The sequence below is a fragment of the Pelecanus crispus genome, chromosome 23 (genome assembly GCF_030463565.1).
Source record: "Pelecanus crispus isolate bPelCri1 chromosome 23, bPelCri1.pri, whole genome shotgun sequence".
Lineage (NCBI taxonomy): Eukaryota > Metazoa > Chordata > Aves > Pelecaniformes > Pelecanidae > Pelecanus > Pelecanus crispus.
In genome coordinates, this window is record NC_134665.1 from 2,653,277 (window position 1) to 2,675,087 (window position 21,811).

At 47.2% G+C, this 21,811-nt stretch overlaps 1 protein-coding gene across 1 annotated transcript; it reads left to right on the forward strand.

Annotated features, from left to right (window-relative positions):
• Positions 1 to 1,970: 1,970 nt before the first annotated feature.
• Positions 1,971 to 15,772, forward strand: LOC142595837 (E3 ubiquitin-protein ligase RBBP6-like). Its single transcript, XM_075724682.1, has 13 exons — positions 1,971 to 2,136; positions 4,460 to 4,559; positions 6,250 to 6,352; positions 7,469 to 7,513; positions 9,897 to 9,985; positions 10,106 to 10,202; positions 11,047 to 11,186; positions 12,100 to 12,272; positions 13,005 to 13,108; positions 13,543 to 13,734; positions 13,815 to 13,893; positions 13,986 to 14,043; positions 15,268 to 15,772. The coding sequence occupies exons 1-13, from the start codon at positions 1,971 to 1,973 to the stop codon at positions 15,770 to 15,772; spliced, it is 1,851 nt and encodes a 616-aa protein (XP_075580797.1).
• Positions 15,773 to 21,811: the final 6,039 nt, after the last annotated feature.

Genomic DNA, 21,811 nt, shown 5'->3' on the forward strand with positions numbered 1-21,811 from the left:
CCCACTCCTCCTCCACAACTTCATCCTAATCCTCCTTCTCCTGTTAAATGTCCTTATTCTCTTTTTCATCCTCTTGCTCACCTTCTTCTTCTTGTTTCTCCTCCTTCTTCTTCTCTTTCTCCCCCACCTCCTCCACTGCCTCCTCTTTGTTCTGTTCGTCTGTTCATCCTGTATGTCATCCTCCTCTTCCTTCTCTTCATCTTCCTCCTCATCATCGTCCCATTCCTCTTCATTCTCCTTCTCCTTTTCCTTCCTCTTCCTCCTCTTCCTGCCCCTCTACCTCCTCCTTCTTGTCCTTCTCCTCTTCCTCCTCTTTTTTCCTCTTCTTTCTCATGTTTGTCCTCCTCCTCCTCCTGTTTTGTGTCTAGTTCCCCTATCTTCTGCTCCTCCTCCTGCTCCTCCTTCTTCTCTTCCTATTCTTCCTCCTGCTCCTGGTGCCACCTGTTCCTTTTCTGACTGTTCCTCGTGTTCCTCCTCCACCTCTTCTTTCTCCTCCTCTCGCTCCTCATGTTTGTCCTCCTCCTCCTGTTCAGTGTCTTGTTCCTCCTTGTTCTCATTCTCTTTCTGTGTTCCTTGTCCCCTTCATCCCCTTCCTCCTCCTCCTGCTGTCCATCAGTTCATCCTGTTTGTCTTCCTTCTTGTTCTCCTCCTCCTGTTTGTCCTCCTGTTAATTCTCTGTGATGGGGTCATCACAACGTGGTTGGTTGGGTGCCTGGGAGTCGGTGATAGATGAAGGGATTCCCCGTTTAGAAGCGGCTTTCCATATGCCCTTTTCTCCTGTCAACGTGAGAAAAACGACAGGCTGACAGTGGGGGTTTTAAAGGGTTTGTGGGTTGGAGAGAGCAGGGAAATGAGCTTATTCCACTGAGCACTCTGTCCTGTGCTGCTAAAAGGTGGTCTCGGGCTAATCGATTCTGTGTTACCATTTGTGGTGATAAGTTGATTTCTTCCTGTAGGGCTGTAATACTCTCTGCGGTTTCATTAATGGCTTTTTCTAATTCTCTTGACACATTTGCAATAGCTCGCTCTAGTTTTGCAACCCCTAAGCGTGGGATAAAAGCTGTTACAGACAGGGGGAACTTAGTGCCACGTGCCATCAGAGGGCTGTAACACTTTTTCCCGTAGCTATCAGTAGCTGGGATCTCCAGAGGCAGAAGAGATGCTGGTTCTAACCTGTGTGGGCGGTATTATTGCACTTAGAATCCACTTTTCAGCTCAGGTGGAGGGTAAATCCTGGAATGCCCTTTCTTCACCTATCCAATATTGCCCTGGTAGTTGTGCAAATAGGGCAGTCTGATCTTCAAAGGAGTCTGAATGATGCAAATGATTTCCTGTGCAAGGGTTAGCATGTGCCGGATTGGGCTGTTCAGGTAAACCAGTGAGGTTGGGACCCAGAGGAGATGGCTCAGAGCATCAGGATCCTCTAGGCCCGTAGTGGCAGCCAAGTACCATTACCTTTAGTTTGATTGTGGCTTCCTGCAGAACAGCAAGTGAATCTCTCTGCGAACATCCACATTGTCTGGCAGCGTGCAGGGCCGGATGAACTCCCTCCAGGAAGAAATGGCCAGCGTGATGGCTTATTCGAATGGGTTTCACGTAAGGGCTTCTGGAGAATCTCCCTTGCCCGCTCAGTGGATGTGGTAGATGGGAAGGTTTGGAGGAATGTGTGGAGGAATGGCGATTGCCTTTAGGGAGAGCTCAGGGTTAGGAGGAAGAGGGCGGGGCCGCCGTGCCCCCATGACGCGCGCCTTTTGTCATAATGCGCTGGGTGAGGTGAGGCGCTGGCGGCAGCCCGTGCACTTGTCGTCCAGGAAAGCCCTGGGCGGAACGCTGAGGCCGGGCGCCCGAGTGGCCGTAGCGAGCGGTCGGGCCTGGGAGCGCTGCGTGCGAGAGAGGGAGCGGAGGAGGAGCCGGGGCCGCGGGGGCCTCTCCCCATCGTGTGGCCGCCCGGCCGGGCTGCGAGGAGGAGCATGTCGTGCGTCCACTACAAGTTCTCCTCCAAGCTGAGCTATGATACGGTCACCTTCAGCGGCCTCCACATCCCCCTCTGCGACCTCAAGCGCCAGATCATGGGCCGTGAGAAGCTGAAGGCGGCCAACTGCGACCTGCAGATCAGCAACGCCCAGACCAACGAAGGTGCGTGGGGGCGGCGGGCGCGGGGCCTTGGGCACCTAAAGCTGCCTGTTTATCTGCAGATGTGTCCTGGTTTTGTCTGGGCCAGAGTTGGTTTTGTCCCTAGTAGCTGGTGTGGTGCTGTGGTTTGGATTTAGCATGAGAATAATGTTGATAGCACACTGATGTTGTAGTTGTTGCTCAGGAGTGTTTGTGGCAGTCAAGGACTTTTCTGCTTCCCATGCTCTGCCGGGTGCAGAAGAAGCTGTGAGGGGGCAGAGCCGGGAGAGCTGACCCAAACTGGCCGGAGGGCTGTTCCATACCATAGGGCGTCATGCTCAGTATAGAAAGTGGGGGGAGTTGGCTGGGGGGCAGCGATCGCTGCTCGGGGACGGGCTGGGCATCGGTCGTCGGGTGGTGAGCAACTGCATTGTGCATCACTTTGTGCTTTGTATGTTCTTTTATCATCAGTAGAAGCGGTATTACTATTTCTCTTCCTCTGCTGTCCTATTAAACTGCTGTTATCTCAACCCATGGTTTTTACCTTTTTTCCCCCCCCAATTCTCTCCCCCATCCCCACGGGGTGTGGGGGGAGGGTGAGCAAGTGGCTGTGTGGTGCTTAGTTGCCGACTGGGGTTAAACCACGACAAGATATTTAAACTGTGTTCAGGAGAATGTCTGTGAAGAGACTTAAGAGCACACTGTTAGGGGTCCTAGGAATGCCATTGGATTGCATGGCACGCGTAGGTAGAGATCCATTTCAGGAGTCTTGTATTTTTCTACTACTGTTGAATGAAATTGTCAAGAGCTTTTGAAAAATGGCTACTTTGCCTGAAGGGCTTTGCTGCAGAAGGGTCTGTGAATGTTGTCTTGGGTTGCTAAGGTACTGTCAGCTTCACACATGCCAGCAGGCTGAGTGGCCAACTGGCTGGCGTCACTACTGGAATGGTTGGGTCTGTGTCAAACAGAGCCTTAAAACCAGACTGATGGATGGTCCTAAATGTGATGGAGCCCAATTCTTATCCCCAGGAGAAAAAATGTTTTGAGATAGGCCGAACATGTGGCTTTTCTTATAGCAGGTAAGGAACAGAAAGCAAAGTTTTAGAAGAAAAAGTGATGCTCATAAAGATGTTCCCCCGTAAAGTGTTACTCTAATGTACATCATACCAGTTTTACAAAGTGTGTTGCTTTGTTTCCATACGTAATCAGAATCCGGTGAAGAAAAAGTGTCTGCTTCACTAGGTTCTGTTAAGCGTGGTGTTCCCTAAAGGTGAGGTTAAAGAAGGAGTATCTGTTATGCTTTAAAGAGCATCCCTCTTGTTCACCAGTGAGCAGATCCTCCTCTAGGTCGGTTGTGTTGCCCTTTGACAAGGAGTAAAAGGAGTCTAAAATTTTAAACTTGGTCTATTAGTGACACAGGTGCTTCCTGAAGCTTTCCTAAGGGTGTTTCCCATGTGAAAATGCAAAAATCCCCCCGTGGTTTTCAGAGCAAAGCTAGAGAATACATTTCAGTGTAATGTATACGAATGCCAAATTTTTGCTTGAAATGCATAACCATGAATTTCAGTTTTTATTCATCAGATGTAGATGCTTAAACTCACTAGAAGTAAAGAGGATTTTAAATATGACTGGAAAAAAATGATATGATGGACTGTTTTGAAGATCTGGGAAGGCAAACTGGATGGTTGAGACCTATTTTGAATGTCGGGGGGGCAGGGGTGTCCTCTTCCATGCTTCCTCTAGAGGCGTGTTCTATAAAGGCAGAATTCCCTTCAAAAAGCCTGCACTCAGGAACGATGCATTTCAGCTTGCCTCCCCCTCTTAATTTGATCTGAACTTCTTGACCGGTCTTTTAGAATGGATGTTCTCACAATGTTGTGGAAGAACTGTGAACTGCAGAGCTCAGGATTCCTGAGTGCTCTTTCCTGCCCTGTAACATTCTGACTCCAACCCCTTGGAGCATGTGCTATTCTGCTTCTCAGGCAAGAGACAACAAACCAACAACCAAACAACAAACCCCAGCTGGGACCTGACCTGGTCTTAGTGCAGATGGCAGGCTGTCTTCTGTGTTCTGTCAGTCCTGAGTGACCTTGGAGACCAGTGTGCTGCTGGCATTCAAACTGTTTTAAATGAATGGAAAAGATTTTGCTGCTTGTGTGTGATTACTAAACGTGAAGACTTCTAGGAATGTCCCATTAGTGTGTTGAGACGATAAAAGCGCAGTGTTACATAGAAAGCTTTGCTTTCATCCCTGTGAAGGGATTGCCTGAAGTGCTATGTCATTACGTAGTAATAGACATTCTTACAAACTGAATACTGTTTTGTTCTGTATTTGTGTTGTTTTCAGAATACACAGATGCTAATGCGCTGATTCCAAAGAACTCATCAGTGATCGTTCGAAGAATCCCTGCTGGAGGAGTCAAAGGCACCAGCAAAACCTATGTTGTGTAAGTATCCATACAGCATTGTACCCTTTGTTAGGGCTTTCAGTGTGTTAGCTGGTTTTGTGGATATTAGTTTACAGAGGCATTCCGATTGCATCTTTGTTGTTAAAGGTGCTGTTAATTTTGGTTGTCATGAGGTAGATTGTAATGTATCTGTCCCAAAGTCGACTGGGACATGGGGTTTGAACTGGAGCAATGGTAACTTTTAAGATGATTCTCTTGGGCTTCTTCTTGGGCTTGATTTTGCTGAGACCCAAGTTGTAGGTGCTGTTTCCTCTACCTGAGTGGTCATTATTAAATCTTCTTGCTTCTATTGCTTTTATAGTGAAGAGAGATAGGCATTGTAGTGTCAACTCGGAATTTGTTCCCATGTCAGAAGAGTCTGATTGTTGGGGTTTGACTCTTTCTTGCCTTTGGGGGAGGGAGGGTGGGATATGGCAGGTATTCTTATGCCCCAGGTCTGGGGTTTTGCATCCTAGCTGTAGAGGAAAGAGCAAGGGTTGCCAGCTGGCGAACCATGCAAACAAGAAGTTCCATTCATAAGGGATTTGTATCAGTTTCCTAAAGACAGCGTCCGTTTCAGGCAAGAGAAAAAGAACACTGTCCCAAAGTGTATTGCCTTTTGAGCGAGTACAATGAAGGAATAGATAATCCTTTCCAAACCTGAAACGCAGGAAGCAGTTTAGCACATTGCCAACTGTTGCTAGTTCTCTTTCTACATCTGTTTTTACCCTAAGCTGACATCTGTGCTCCAGGTTTTAGTTCTGTATTCCCAAGATTTAAGGAGGGCAGATAACTGGGTGTATTGATTAAAATGACAGCCACTCAAATGCCATCCTGCCTACAGCATCATTGCTGTCATTTCTGTATTCACACAGTCCAGTTGTGTATCAGCTGCATTAGCACTGTTTGAATGGTCACGTTTTCCAGCCTTCTTAAAGATAGACCTCTCCACCACAGTTAGTAGGTGTTATTAGCTTGTGGTTTTGCCATGTCCTTCTGATGTGGGTTCCCCATAAATAAAGTATACTGATGAGTTACAGTGTGTCTCGAACAGACAGTACAGCAGCATCCTGGTGCCCATGAAGCACTTGCAAGCAAAAAAACCCTGAATTTGTGTGGCTCTGCATGTAAACTTTGGGCACATTACTGCAGCAGTTGTTGCAGTGCTTTCAGGCACTACTGAGTAATTCTGGACGCCACAGCGTTGTGCTTATAAACGTGGCCTTGTTTTGGGGGTTAATTGAAGGATGGATGCTCAGTGCTGCCTTGTGAATGCATCCTCCGTTTCTGGTTGGGTGGCACCCTCTCCTGGTATTGTAATGCTGCCCTAAAGTGAGAGGACAGATGCTGCTGGCATCAAAGCTCAACTAAATCCCTGTGTGTGGGGACAAGGAAAGAATGGCACTGCTGTTGTAACGTTGAAAATTAGCCGTGCAGATTAGCTTTTGATTCCTCCAGCTGGAAACATTGCAGAAACTGCTGGTAGAGTGGTTAATGTTTGGGAATGATGAATGCATGCTGTAATGGTGGAGAGGCCTTGAAAATGCGTTACTCGCCTTGCAGTTTGTTCTTGAAGGAGAATGTGCGAAGAAACCCCTGTGTGGTGATCTCAAGCATTTCCTTGTACTTCCTCATCTTCAGGAGGTACGGGCTCTATTTTAAGTTCTGATCACCTCCATTTCTCTTCCAGAAGGCGAACGGAGCCAGTGAGTGGACCATCAAAACCAGTACGTAAAAACACAATCTCACACTTTATTCTACACACTGCACTTAATTCTAAACAATGTAGCTTTGTATTAATTTTCCAGTAAGTCACTGAATACTTTACAAAGTACACTGAAAATAAGTTTCCTGTAGTGATGGTTCCTTCTCAAACAAAATTAAGTATTTTTTTAAATTTTGGCACAAGGCTAGAGCCTGGTGCATTTGTGGGTGAAATCCCTGTCATTTGTCCTAACCTCTGCCTGCAGTATGCTTTTGGAGCTGGGTGACTTCAGGGTTGGATGCTGCTTCAATTTCGCAGAGGTTAAGCCTGTCTTTAGTGTACCACCATATGATGCTAAACATATGGAGAAGGAATGATGAACTGGAGTGAGGAATCTTTTTCTGCATGTAGAGATCTTTTTTCCCAGAGTCTGCTAAAAACTGCTGCCTTGAATTCTTCCACTGCGTTAGGCACTAAAGGACAAGAGCGTTTTCCACGGAAGGCTTTTAATCTCTCTTCTGATCCAGTTAGTGACCCCTTGAGGAGAGCTGTTCAGTTTACATTGTGAAATGTTACTCTATGCTTTTGAACAACTTCAGGCATAATAAGCAGTGATTCGAGTGTCTTTCTGCTAAGGTTTTACTGGAGTGAGCTTCACTGCTGCTTGTGGCGTAACAGAATTGAGTATACTGGAAAAGGAGCAAGCGAAGAGTTCCCCTTTTTCCTTGTGGAAAAAGTGCCCTCCAGTCTTAGTTCTCAACAAACACAGCAGTCCATTACAAACCAGTGGCCTGAGGACTTCATTCCTGCAAGCTGTTCCGTAGGGAGCTGGGAGGGAGGAGTGTGGCTGCAATTTATTCTCAGAAATCCCTTTTTAGCTGCAAATTGGCAGCTTCCTTACCCCTGTGACTCTTAAGCAGTTGTGAGCATTTGACAAGGGTCCCTCTCTGAGATAGTCTGGAGCAGTAAGTTGATCTCAGGCGGGTTTGGTGAGTTTGGTTTCTTCTCATTAACCACAGAGGCACTCTGGAGCTGTCACAGGTTTGGACGCTTTTTTGAACAAATACAGATTACACTGGGTTGGAAATGCCTCTTTCAGTGACACTCAGAGGATATGGTGCAGCCTTTCAGACTGCAGTAGAGGTGAACTATTGCTGTGTTTTGATTGTAGAACTTGAATATGTGTTTAATGTTTTGTGCACAGATCAATGACTCTTCTGGATCTATTTCTCTGGCCCAGCTCATTAAGGTATATCTAGATATATTCTTGTCAAATGCTTAAAACCAAAAGTGTTTGCTTTGTATTTTTAAATCTTATACGGTGATCTATAGCTGGATAACTCTTGTAATGTGAACAGAACTTTAATTTAGATTTTACTAATTTAAAAGTATTTATTTTAACTGTAAAATATGTGCGTATTTTGATACTGTCCTGTAAAGAGTAGTTGCCAGTCTGGGAAGATAGAAGGGGAGTACCTTATCAGCCTCAACGTAATGTTGCCATATTACTCACCTTCAAGACACAAAGAAGCAGCACTGCAGAAGCTGTTTACCGTTTTTCATACGTTTCATTCATGTTGTGTTGGAAACTAACACAACTTTCAGAGAAGAATTATATGGTCTGTAAGTTATGGACATTTCAGGGCGGGTTGCAACAGCCAAACGAGAAGCGTTTCTGGAACATGGACGATTGCGTGGCTATTTTTGAGTTTCTAGTCACGATAGTTACAGTTCCGTTCTGTGAATGCTGCAGAGTTTCATACATCGTAGTACATCTACAGTGCACAGCACAATCTAATTTGTTTGAGTGCAGGCTGCGTCAATTGTGTAAATGTACCTGACTGTTTATAGGAATATGCCAATGTGTACGTGTGGCATATTAGCAGATGTGACCTTCTGAAACTGTTGCAGTGCCGTGTTTTGCTGTGGAACTGCTTGCGTTCTGTGCTCAACAATGTGTAGCTTTGCCTGGTGGTTGCACTAGTGATTGCACGTTGTGCAAAGGCGTAGTGCTAGCCAATGGAATGAGTGGTCTTTCGAGTGACAAAGATGAGAGAAGGCCGGGCCTAGTGCAGAGGATCTGCTTCTTTCTTCTGAAAATAAAGGCTGGAGTTCATTTCCAAGAAAGAGAAATCTCTTCCCACTCGTAACTTCTTCCCTCACTCACTGCAGAAATTACACTGTGTACCTTTGGCCAAAAAAAAAAAAAAAAAAAATTAGTTTGGAAGGTATCCACCAGAAGAAATTGGACTCCATTAGTGCTGTGCCTAAATGTGTCCTTGATTCTGTAAACTCATGTGAAGTTTTCCCCTGAAATGTGAAAAATTGTCCAAGTGGTGTAGACATTTCAGCTTTTGAGAACATTTAAAGAAAAATACAGGAAAATAACATAAAGCAGCTCAGAACTGTTACTTGCGCTGACCTCCTGAGTGCAGACTGGCTTAGCATGGAGGCAATGTGTTGTAAAAAGTTTTCCGGTTTGTTATTCCTATGTATTAAATGCCATATTTGAGTTTTGGTCTATTCCTAGGATGCGTTATTTTGTGTTTTGGAAGTGTTCTGTAAACCGTTTGGGTTCAAACAAACTAGTCAAGTATCTGTAAAGTTGTCTGTAAATGTTAATGGCAGTGACTTCATAGGTGTTGATCTGGATGATGTTACAGTTGAGAAAAAACTGTCTATATGAATGACTTGACAGATGTTGATGTGAATGATGTTACAGTTGAGAAAAAAACTGTCTATATGAAACAACCATTTAATAAAATACTGAAACTAGATGGTTGCTTTTGTGAATGAATGCATCTAAAAGCAAAAACATGCGCTGTTGATCTGAAAGATAGGTGCTTGAAGGTCCAAGTCATTTACAGTCCCTCCCTTTGTCCCTGCTTATGTCTGGACTAGCGTGCAATAAAAAAATCTGACCAAATACTGGTTAAACAAAAGCAGCTGGCTTCAAGAATTTGAAGACGTAGTTGTGCGTAAGGTTTATGAAGAAGTTAGTAGGGGGGAACATGCAGTTTGGACTGCCTACAGCACATGATGGTGACATTTCTACTGAAAAGAATCCTTTGTCTTGCTGAGGGATTCTAAAAAGCTTGATTCCTTTTCATGCTTCTGTGTCCGAAGCTCAGTTTCAGCAAGCAGAAACCAACTTCCCTGACTCCTAAGTTGAGTGTCCTTTTAATGCTGCAAAACGTAAATCATGATAGTGGCATACATCTTTCTCAATTAAATGTACAGCGGAGATCTTCTCCTTCACATAGTCTGGAGCTTAATATCAGTTCAAAAATACTGGACAGTGTAATTGTTTCTACGCGGAGCTTGAGTCCACGTGGAAGAAAATGGGGCTGGTTCCACAAGCCTTTATGTAAGGTGCAGACAGAGCCCAAGGTTTTGGGTGCCCAGGAATGCTCTTGTCAAGCAGGTTACCAGGCACCCAACCCCCACGTAAGGGCGTAAGGAGTCCCCAGAACATCTTCAGCACAACTCTGTTTTATATGAGTAGCTGTTTTGGTGCAGCCTCAGCTGGCGTTGTGCTGCTCTTGACGGGACTGGGTGAGTGCTGTGGTCTTTGGCCGTGGGGGCTTCACTGTGTTTCTCATGCGTGTGTCAAATCCTGACCTGTTAAACAGACTGCCAATCTGGCTGAAGCCGATGCTTCCGAGGAAGATAAAATAACAGCGATGATGATACAGTCTTGCCAGGAATATGATCCATCCAAGTGAGTGTTGCTGATGTCGGATCTGTTCTTTGAAGATGATGGAAAAGCTGAAAGGATGCTTGTTGGAACAAGAGAGACACCTTTGCATACCTTTTTCTTTCTTTCCCCAAAATCTTTCAGTTACCTGAAGAAAGCCTTGGGTCCACCTCCACCATCTTACACTTGCTTCCGTTGTGGAAAACCTGGCCACTATAGGAAGAACTGCCCAACACATGGGGTAAGATTGTGGGGGACTGCTGGTGTTTGGTAGTTTGTCATTGTTTTTACCTTGGCAGTCACGTAACAATACAGAAACGCTCCTATTAAGAATTGTTTGTCTTGGGGTGAAACGCAGAGGTTACCTGGCAGTGTTGCAAAGCCCTTCAGACTTCCAGGGAAACCTGCAATTACAAATGTAAAATTGGCTTTTCTCAAGGTCATAGACATTAAATATGTCCATAGACCCTTCTCTGTGGACTTTCACGCACATTTTTGTATATTTCAATATCACTGGAAATGTTTCTGGTTTTAGCTCTTTTTAATGACTGGTTGTAGACAGCTTTCAGGATTCCGTCTAAACCCAAGATGTTTCTGTTGACCCCATCTTGTGACTAAGTGCGTGTTTTAGGTACACAAGCCTCTGGTTGAGTATTCATGCCATTGAACGTTCGTCACTGAATGCATATGCATGAGGTCTGAATTCAGCCTTCATCTAGAGATGGTGAACACAAGTTTCCCCAGCGAGTGATTCAGAGCAGCGAACTGAGCTCTCGCGCTGAATTGCGCTGGGGAGGAGGAGCGGGTTTGTGTCTCTTCTCCGAGTGGATGGCGAGCGCAGGGGTATTTCCCCCTTCAGGAACCTGAAGTTAAGCCAAAGAATGTCAAATGAGTTCAAAACACTGCTCAAGCCTTTTGAACGTCCTGGCTCTGTTCTTTTAGGAAAAGAAGTATTTTAGTTGAGCAACCCTTACGCTGGGTACAAGGAGAGCACTAAAGGCTTTTGCTGCTTCAAATAGTCCTTGAAATGTCATTTGAAGTGTGGGTCCTGAGATGAGATATGTCTGCATTTCTTTCCTTAACAGGACAAACAATTTCAGTCTGTTCCCAGAATTAAAAAGAGCACAGGAATTCCCAGGAGTTTCATGGTGGAGGTGGAAGATCCCAACACCAAGGGTGCTATGCTGACGAAAAGTGGAAAATACGCAATACCAGCTATTAATGCGTAAGTAGGGAATTAATTGGACTGACCACAAAGGTAATAAGAGAAACCATGGGTAAATGTTTGCATGGCAATGCAACCAAGTTGGCCAGCATCTGGAATTACGGGGGAGGAAGCATTGTCATTGTAGTTTACCCTTAAAATCTGTGATACTTTCTACCATTAAAATAGGGCGGTCCTTCTGTTCCTGCCCCTGCAAGTTGGTGAAACTTGCGGTATGCTAAGAATCTGTATTTCTGCAAAACGTTTCAGTAGTGTTTACAGCGGAGTCGGTCTCTTTGAACGCTCATTTTGCTTCTGGGTTATGCTTCAAAGGCTTCCTGCAAAATGTAACAAAGAGCTGTTGGACTGAGCTTTCCTGCCCCCCTGACTTTTATCCAATCCCATGTGTGAAACAGACTGAAGTTTTCCTGTGGCTATAAACTAAGAAAAGACTACTGTGTGCTGACAAGAGTGGCTGCTTTCAAATGCACTTGGTAGCACTTGTGTTTTTCTGTTGTGGATCTCCTTTTGTAGAAGCTGTAACACAGGCTTCCTCCATTAATCAAACGTAATTACTCAGAGACTAACTTTACCCTGAGCCTGCAATTTACACTTACCCTCTGGCAAAGGAGAGGTGGGATTCATTTCACCTTATTTCTGGGTGTCAAGGAATTATTTTTCCAGTCTGAGCTGGTTTCTGAGTTGATCCAATGAATGGGAGAGTTCTGCAGAAGGAAAATTCTTCCGCCCCTCCCTCTTTTAGTGCTGTGGCTACAGAAAAGTAGTTCAAACGAAATGCCTACATGTTAGAAGGCCAATGGGGAGTGAGAAGGATTCCATCTATTCTCTTCCTTTGGTAAAATGCAAAGCTTGGAAAAGTTTCCCTTTACCCATCTTTAACTCTTTCCTTTTTCCTTCCCCACCCCGCCTCCAGGGAAGCTTATGCTAGAGGCAAGAAGGAAAAGCCTCCCTTCCTACCAGCGGAGCCGTCCTCCTCCTCCTCCTCAGCTGATCCTGTTCCAGAGGAGTTGTTGTGTCTCATCTGTAAAGATCTAATGACAGATGCAGCTGTTATTCCCTGCTGTGGGAACAGTTACTGTGACGAATGTAAGTGTTACTGCCCTGTCTGTTCATGCAAAACATCACATCTGATCTTCGGAAAGCAGAAATAGGAGATAACAAAATTACTTTCTTACGTAGATGCTGAACAGGAAAGAATGCTTCCCGTATAATGGGGAAAAAAAAGGCAGAAAGCTTTTTTCCCTTTTTACCTATCTAGTTAAGTCCTCTTTACATGGGAAAGGATGAGTATGAGAAGAGTGCATCACTGTGCAGGTGATTACAGTATTGGATATGGAATGCATTTGGTTTGTCCACAGCCCTTTCCCTCATACAAAATTATACAGCCAGCTCTGGTGCCTGACTGTGCTCTGCAACAAAGGGACAGTTAGGCATTTAATCCACGTTCTTCTCCATGGGAGAGCTGGTTAAAACCTTCAGAACTCAAACATACAAATGGTTTTTTGAGACGTGTTTTATTCATTAACCTGGAGGTTGGTGACTTCTCGCTGTACTAGAGAGTGGAAAAAAGACTCGTGGGAACATCAGGACACAGCCTACTCTACATCTTCAGGTGTGACAGTAGTGAAATATCAAAGCTGTACGGTTGTGTGCTGCATACGAGACATTTGTGACACTGTTGAACTTTTATAGCTTCATGCTCTCAATTCCAGACCACATTCACCCATTAATCATAGACGTGTTTTGAGAATTGATTAGAAGCCAACTAATGTCCTCACTTTGGCTAAAACCTGTTTTGATGGTTCTAATTATTCACAGGCATTAGAACAGCGTTGCTGGAATCTGAGGAGCATACCTGCCCAACGTGCCACCAGACAGACGTTTCGCCTGATTCTTTAATTGCCAACAAGTTCCTACGCCAGGTGCCATGATGCCTTTTACGTAAACTGTTTGTAAGACAAGTCTGTTTGTGAAAAGGTGAAAGGGAAGCAAATACTAATTTACATCTCCTTTAAGCAAGGCTAAATGGAACAAGGCCAAATTTACTTCTGAAATCCATGATCTGTTGTTACAGAAGCTTACAGCCTGGCACATTCAGGTCACACTTTTGTTTAAGATGATTGCCTCGCTTTCAGATTTGGTGTTAACACTGAAGTACTTTAAATACAGATACTCTGAGTCACCAGTCAGTAATATCAGTGTCTAATGGGATGTGTTCATCTATCTGTATGGCGATTTATTTTACGGTTGATAGCATTTATAAGAACACAAAAGCAATTTTACTCTGTGGAGGCTTTTGTTCATTTATCTCCTGAAGTTCCGTATTACCTTTTTGTCAATGTTTTTCTGCCTCTAGGCTGTGAACAACTTCAAAAATGGAACTGGCTACACAAAAAGGCTCCATACCCAGATTCGGCAGCAACAGCCACCGCCACCACCACCACCACCACCACCACACCTGCCCGTCACCCCTCCTGCTGCTCTGGTGAGTGCCGCTCAACTGTCTAAACCTTCCCCTCTGTCAATCAGCAGTCTGTTGGAAGAGAAGGTAAGTTTTATTTCAACATATGCGCTGATTCCTGTATTTTCATAGAGCTTATTTTCCAACTGTTTGCATTTATTCACAAGGGCTACCAGGTTCCTGTTCAAAGGCAGCCCGCAGTAGCAAGTGTTCTGGGCCCCCAAGGACAACCAATACCCACAGCTGGTAAGTAACTAGAACTTCAGGATTTCCTGAAAAGAATTATCTTCAGACCAACTGAATGGATTTTTTTCTTTTTTGTCTCCCCACTCCACAAGATCTTCCAATGAGAGCCAAAACAATTTGCTCAGCAGGTGGCAGAGCAGGTTGGGAACTGTGAGTATTTTACAGAAATTCAGTAGATGACCACTTGTAACCTGTTAAACGAGGCCGTAACACATGACTTGTACAGCAGCTGGTTTATAATGAACTGAGTATGCACAGATCGCTGTTTACACGTGCTTTTGCTAAGGAACTGATGAACTATAAAAAGATTCAAGAAGAGCATAGGCATTCGTTTTCCAGGTAACTGCTTTCCATGTCCGTAAAGGAGAAGCAGATTGTCTGGAAGAACCAGGAGGAGTTCCACTCCACCTCTCTCGTTAGGTGGATTGGGTGACTCAAGGGATCAGCAGTGATAGGAGTTGCACATGTAGGTTGCTAGCTCAGCTCTGGCAGAGATTCAGGTTGACCGATAGTTGTCCTTTGGCAGCCGTTGTTAAGGAACAGGCGTCTCTTTTCCTAAAGCTTCTCTGCAGTGACATCCTTCACCTCCTGACAGCCGTGAGAGGCTGGAAACTGAGTAGTGTAGTTGCTGGATTTTCTGTGTCTCCCTATTCTGAGTGTAACCATGACCTCAAAGCACTTTGGAGGAGATACGTGAGAGAAATTGTCTTCATTTCCTCTTTTGTTTATTTCTGGAGGATACATGGAGAGATTTTAACCTGGACTGCAAACTGGTGGCTTTCGCTAGTATTCTGTTGACATTGTTGAACTTTTCGTAGGAATTAAAAGATCAGGCTTGTTTAAGGAAGTCTTAAATTGGTGAAGGACTTTGAGAGGAGGAATGATGCTAATGGACATAGGCGGAATAATGTGAAATAATGTTTCTTTAAAAAAAATAATAAAAGAAAAACTTGTGAAGAAAAAACTCAGGGTAGCTGATGTTTTCTATTCCTCAAAATCACTTGGGCAGGAGTCTGAATAACTCTGTTGTTCATGCTCTCAGGACCTTTCCTGGAGTAATGGCATTGAGTCACATGAAACCAATCAACAGCTGTGGTAGTTCATGTGATAGAAGTGAGTGGAAATAGCCTTACCCTTCCTGGATGTTCTTACACTAACAAAGCAGCAGCTGTTGTGTCTTGTAAGCAGAAACTCTTACATGTTAGCAAGTTCTTCGCTTTGCAGTAGCATCATGTCAGCAACTGAAAGAAGCTTTGACGTAAGCATATGGAGAGGAAAAAGTAACCCAAACCAAACTTGGGAGGAAAAAACCTGGGAAGAATGACTGTTTTGACTTACCTTCAGTATTCTTTTCTGTGTTGTGGTTTTTTTAAGGTCCATGTCTCCTTGCAGTACTTCATCTTACTCCAGAAGTTCATATACCGACTCCAAATCAAGATCTGGTTCTTCCTGCACTCGCTCCTCCTCTCGATCATATAGACGTTCCTGTTCTCATTCCTACTCAAGATCACCACCATATACAAGAAGACGCAGAGAGAAGAGTGGCAACTCTCATTCTAGGTCAAGGGTACATGGTTCTCACAGGTCAAGGTCAAGGTCACCCCCATCCAGAAGATCCCGTTCACGGTCAAGATCACCAGTATTTAGAGGCCGGTCTCCCACTAAACGGACAACACCTCAAGGGCAAGGAGAAAGGGGGTATTCTAACAGACACAGAGAAGTTCCACCATACGATAAGAAAGCTCCCCATGGCAGATCTGCTGCCTTCCGACATCCATCTGAAAAGGAAAGATACAGCGCGTGGGAGAGAAAGGTCGACACCAATCATGAAAAATCTGCTCACATGGAACCTCCTGTGAAAAAAGTGAAGAAGGAGTAGCCAGACACAGACAGTGTTAGAACATCTTCCTTTTAAAAGGATGAGAATACTTTGATACTACCTGTAAAGAGTAGTTCCCACTTGGGAAGCTAGAAGGGGAGTACTTTTTGGGGAGGGGGGCGTTGCAGAAGCCATTCTGGAACATGGACAGTTGCATGGCTATTTTTCTCTTTGTTTGCTAGCTATACTTTACTAGTTATACTTTGTGTATAAACACAAATCACACGCTCATAAATAAAGTTAAGATTCTTTTAGCCTCGTCTATTCCCTGGCATGTCTGTATTACATTTCTAAGTAGCATCTTACCATAAGGGAACAGAGAAGTCTCAAAAAAAAATCAAACCAAAGGAAAAATGCTGGAGTGGGAGGGAAGACTTAGAGTTAGTTAGAAGGAATTCAAGTAAATGAAAGAGAAAGCAAACCCATTCCCTTCTTGTTTGCTCTGACTGTCCCTGATTTGGGCTGTGGGTGGCTGTCGGCAGGGTGGAAGCCTTGCATCTCTCTTCACAAGTCCTCTCTCCCTCCCCTGTAAAAGCTCTGCAGCCTCAGGTGCTTCTGGGCTTGGAGGCACAATGAGCTGCATTCTTAAAGCTACCTCAGGTCTTGGTCTACAGAGAGGGGGTTTGGTCTTGGTTTTGGTTTGGTTTCTTTTTTTTCATACACATATCCCTGTATGAACTTCGAAGCAGAACCTGGATCTGTGAGTGGCAGGAATAAATCACTGGAGAGCCTGCCAATTCTTGTTGAACAGCAAAGCAGCAAAACTAACATGAGTGAAGATTTTTTTAAAAAAAAAAAGACGCACAAAAGCTTATGCTTTGCGTTTTTCTTCATTGTGTTGCTTTTATGTTCACTGTCATTCTGCACTTGCAAATTTGTGCTGCCGTCCTGCTGTTCCTGCAGCCAAAGCAAGCAAGTGGATCCTTTTTGGTTTAGTATGACTATTTCAGTAAGTGCAGGGATCTCTGGTTGGTGTTTGTCCTTAGAGGCTGCAGAAATGCAGAGTCATGCCTGTTGTTTTAGCGCGATCAAGCACAGCTGTGATCCTTCCTGGCTGAACTTTGAGTTTAGCCAAGCCATTGGGTTTTAGGAAACCACTGGAATTTATATGCAGCACTGCAGCAGTGAGATTAGCCTTTTCCTGCTATTTTCTGTCCCCTTTCCCACTTGCTCTGTGTTCGTTTCTGTTTAGTCTTCTGTTGGAAGTGGGAGTTAATACATTGACTGTCAGTTCTGGGTTTGGGGTTTGTCTTTTCTTCTTCTGGTTTTTTTTCCCCAATTCTTCTGCAGTATTATCTTCGGGTTGTATCCAAGTTGCATACATCGCCTGAGGATGGAAACATTTACCCTGCTGCTGGGAGCAGGGAGGGCTCAGGAGCATATCTGAAATGCTTGTACCCCAGGGCAGGCAGTGTGAGAAACAACCAAGCTGAACTGGAAGCCTGGGTCCGTTCCCAGCGCTAGGATATCATTGGTATCAGTGAGACTTGGTGGGGCAGCTGGGTGTCAGCTACAGCTGCTCACATGCTGGAGTGCAGGGCAGTCCCGGGAGAAAAGCGGGAGCCAGGCACGTGCGTTGCATTTGCTGAGCAGGGCTGGGTCCCTGGAGGGCAGAGAGCAGTGGCTTGAAGAATGGCAGCCTCAAAGGGCGTGCAAGGTGCGGGAGCTTCCTGCTGCCACCCTGGCTTGTGGGGATAGAGCTGAGGCACCCAGCCGAGTGCAGCCTGGTCCCTAGGATGGCAGGGCAGGCTCTGCCTGAAAGTGGAAGAGCTGCTCTCAGGGCCCTTGAGGCGTAGCATGGCTTCATGGGCACCAGAGCTGGGCCCCAAACCAACTGGCTCAAGGCTGCTTTGGATTTTGGAATGGACCTGAAGGTGGTGCCCAGTATCTGCTCAGAGCAGACAGAAGGTGGCCTTAGAGCAGACAGCTTGTCTCCTGTGGATACTCTGCTGTTGCAGCCCCAGATTTTGCAGGTGGTTAAGGGGGATGGATGTGAGAGGTGGCCACGCTGGACAGCAAATTGAAGGAGGAGTTGGGGTCTTTTTGGGGAGAGGAATCTGGCAGGGACAGCAGTACCCAGGAAACCCCATCAGTAATGGCATGGAAGTCCAAGAAGACCTAGCTAACAGCACCTGAAACACCACATCTGTTCCCAGGTGTGTCAAACGTGGGAGGAAGGGGGAAAAATAAGCAGGGGTAGGTGCCTTGTTTGGGAGGGGGCATGGGCGCAGAAAGGCAGGAGCCAAGGAAGCTGAGGGGGATGTACAAGCATGGAAAGTGGAGAGGAGTGGGGATCAAGGATCCAGCTGCTGCTTGGTTTGCTGGTTTGACTGAGCCCTGCACCTAATCCCCACAGCCCGTCCGACCTTCTTTTGGAGGGTGATTCCAAATCCTTTTGTGCGTGGCCCCACTCTGTGTACCCGGTGCGGGGGTGGGTGCAGAGGCCTGGCTGCTGCAGTGGCAGAAGGGAGCACAGGGCATGGGGACCCAGCAGCTGGAAACACCGAGTGTCCAGGGCCAGGTACTGCTGGAGCGCTGTGTGTGTGCAATTCGCGAGTGAACTTGAAGCTGGACGAGCTGGCGAGCAAAGAGGAGAGACCCTTTCAGTCATGTGGATGGCATGTGGCTGCAGCACAGGTACACGGGGTCATATGTTGTTATTATTATTAATACTACTACGACTATTTTACTTAATTTATTTCAATTATTACACTGTTCATATCTCAACGCACGAGTCTTCTCACTTTTAACCTTCCGAATCTCTCCCCATCCCACCGGGCATGGGGAGTGAGCGAGCGGCTGTGTGGTGCTTAGTTGCTGCCCAGGGTTAAACCACCACACTCTGTGAGCTGCTCCCTTAGAGCCTGCAGCCACCTGCACGTGTCTGGGGCCACCTCCTGAAGCCCAAATGTCGCCAGGTGTTTGTGCCTGAACAGCTCCCTCCTGGCCTCCATCTCCATTATCGCCATGGGAGCTGAGACAAGGAGCTCCCATGCAGGTGCCCATGTTGTGCCCACCTGAAGTGAGGCAGGAGGAATCCCCCCTCCTGTGGGTTTGTGGCAGGCATGGGAGGGAGCTGAGAGCCCTTGCAGCCCCAGGACTCCAGGCCCAGGATGAGATGGCTCCATTGACTCTGCTGAACCCGTCCCTCAGCAGGGCTAAAGGAGATCCCTGCCTGTCACTGCCTGGGTGTCCTGTCTAAGGTGGAGACAAGGAAAAGTGATTACAGGTCATAAATCGGACTCAGGTGAGAGAAATTACACTGCTGGAAGTAAGAGTCTCTCCCCAGCTGCAGGAGGGAGCATCAGTGATGGCTTCAGGCTGTGTCACAGCAGGTTCCCCTGCAGCCCCAGGGACAACACAAGGCAGCCCAGAGGGGCAGAGCAAGGGCTGCCTTGGGCTGGTGCTGTGCTGCTGAGCTGGGCCGGGCTCCTGGGACGCAGGCAGCTCCTGGCAAGCGGGCAGCGCTGCAGAGAGACAGCTCTGCCCAGGAGCAGCTCCTGTGCCAAGCGCAGCAGGGCTGAGGGCAGTGCCTGCAGGCAGGGAGGGGAGAGGAGGGAGGCAGACAGGGGTTAAAGGCAGTGTGGGGTGGGAGGGTGCTGAGAGCTCACTGCGGGAGAGATCTTCACAGCCCTTGACACAGTAAGTCTGTGACTGCAGGGCTATGCAGCTGCATTTCCTTGAGGGGTCTCCTAAAGCTGGCACATGCCACAGATGACAGGATCTGTAAGTACAACTCTGAGAGTTTCTCTGTTGTAGAGAAGAACATGCTCCAGAGCAGGGCTGCCCTACTGCACCATGAGAGACTGGGACAAGGCATGACGGCTGCCTTCTCCAAGGGATGGCTGCAGGGGTGTGAGGGTGGGTGTGCAGCCAGGGGTGCCCAGGGCTGTCCTTGTGAGCAGGGTCCCTGCACCCCAGGGTGCTGTGTGCCGGGGCAGGGACTCTGCCGCCTGCCAGGGTCAGCTCTCAGCCTGCCCAGGGAACTCCCCACGGTTGTGCAAGGAGAAGCTGTGGGTGGACAGAGTGACCCCAGCAAGGCAGGGTCCTTCTGCTGGTGAGAGGGTGCTGCGTGGGTCAGGGCTGCTCAGAGCTTCAGCCTCATCTCCAGAGTATTTCCAATAGGAGGTTTCAAGGGGAAGATCAAGACAAGGATTACTATAAAGAGAAGGAATTTCCCTGTGCCTTCAATTCCCTTCTCTTGGGGAACAGCAGGTGAGAAATGATAAAGGAGTTCTTAATATTGACAGATCACTGAGACTGCTGAACTGTAACTCTGAGTGATCAGCAGGTTTTCCAGGAGTCTCCCAATGAGTTTTCAGCCACTCCTCTGCCCGTGGACAGAAACAGGATCACCTTTGATGGACCCATCAGGCTTAATCTGACCTGTGATTTTTTCTACCTGCAAACCGGACCATGCGCCCAGCCAGTGCCCTGCAAACATGCCGGTTTCTGGAGGGCTAAGGAGAGGGCACAGAGGTTGGGATGGGGTCTGTGAGTGCTGGCAGGGAAAGACATGGCACAGGGAAACAGCTCCCATGAGGAAAATCTCCTGGCAGCAGGGATATCATCAGGGAATGAGAGGAAACAAAAACCACAAATGTTGTGAGAGGGAGAGTTCAGAAACCTCCGTCTCATCCCCTGCCATGCAGAGCCCTTCCCCTGAGCAAGCCCCCTTGCCTCCTCTCCCAGCCAGCAAAGCCTCTGCCCCAAGGGCTGGGGGCTCCAAGGCGCGAACCAGCTCCTCTGCAGCCAGAGCTCCAGCAGAGCCGTGCTGCAGCTCTCCAGCCCCGCGCCCAGGGCCCTCTGCAGAGCACAGGGGCTGAGAGCAGCTGCCCGGCAATGCTGGTGCCTGGGAGGTGGCGGGCACAGCTGGGGAAGGGCAACGCTGGCCTGAGGGCCCGCCTGCCTCTGCCCTGGCCTCTCTCACCCACACCCGCACTCCAGCTCTGCTTCTCGCTCCACTTGTCCCTGTTAGTGCTGGGGTTATTTCCTTCTTGCTGTCAGGCTCCCTGGGCAGATGGAGTTTCAGCTGCAGAGTCACACACTGGTCTTGTGGGTCCCCCCATGCCCGTGTGTCCATGGGAACAAGTGTCCCAGCTTTCCTCTAAGCTGTGGGGCAGTGGGCAATGCAGTCAGTGCATGGAGGCAATGAGCTCAATCTCCCTTACTCAAATGCCATCACTAAGACACTTGGCTATCTCCTTGAGGTGTCCTTCCAAGCTGTGAGCTTCCCTCCAGCATGCAAACCTGTCCCATAGCATCTTTGTGTTATCTGAAACTGCAAGGGAGAAGCACAGAGATGCTAAGACAGAAAAAATGCTGTTGGGTTTGTGCAATGAGCCATGCGTGTCCTTGGCTAGAAGTGGGGTGCTGAGACCTTGAGAAAGGCTGAGACATTTAGTGGTCTGTGGAAGATCCATCTGCTCTCAGCAGTGCCTGGTGGCTTTTCAGGGTAACATGGGAGTGTGATCAGCCTCCATCTCAGAAAGCTGCAAGCCCGGAGAAACTGGGACCCAGACAGAGAGACAGAGCAGCTGCCCTCACTCTGCACGGAGCCACAGGCAATCCTCTTGCCTCACAGAACTCGCTCTGTTCTCCCTTTGTGCAGCAGAAATGCTGGGGGTTTCTGACATCCAAGAATACTCCCCAGGGTGGCAGGGGAGGGGGAGCTGTAGAAAACCTAAACCTTTCAAGTCGCCTTCTGTCTTCCTGGGTCCTTAGCCCTGGGAGTGCAGATGCTGACAGGCCCTTCTGCGTTAGCAGTGGTTCCATCTGACACAGTTGAACACCAGGACTGGTCCCTGTCCCTGCCCACTGCTGCAGAGCAGGGCTGACTTCTCAAGAGCCCGTGGGCAGATGCCCTGCTCCTCATGGCACACACGGCCAGCACCAACCAGGGCTCCAGGCACATTGCTCAGGGAAGGGCTGCTAGAAAAACAAAAGGCTGGGTGTGTGTTTCAAGGGGAGGTCGTATGGGAAATTGCTTTGATTTTGCTCAGAGAAGTCTCTACTACCTTGTCACTGTCTTCTTCTCCA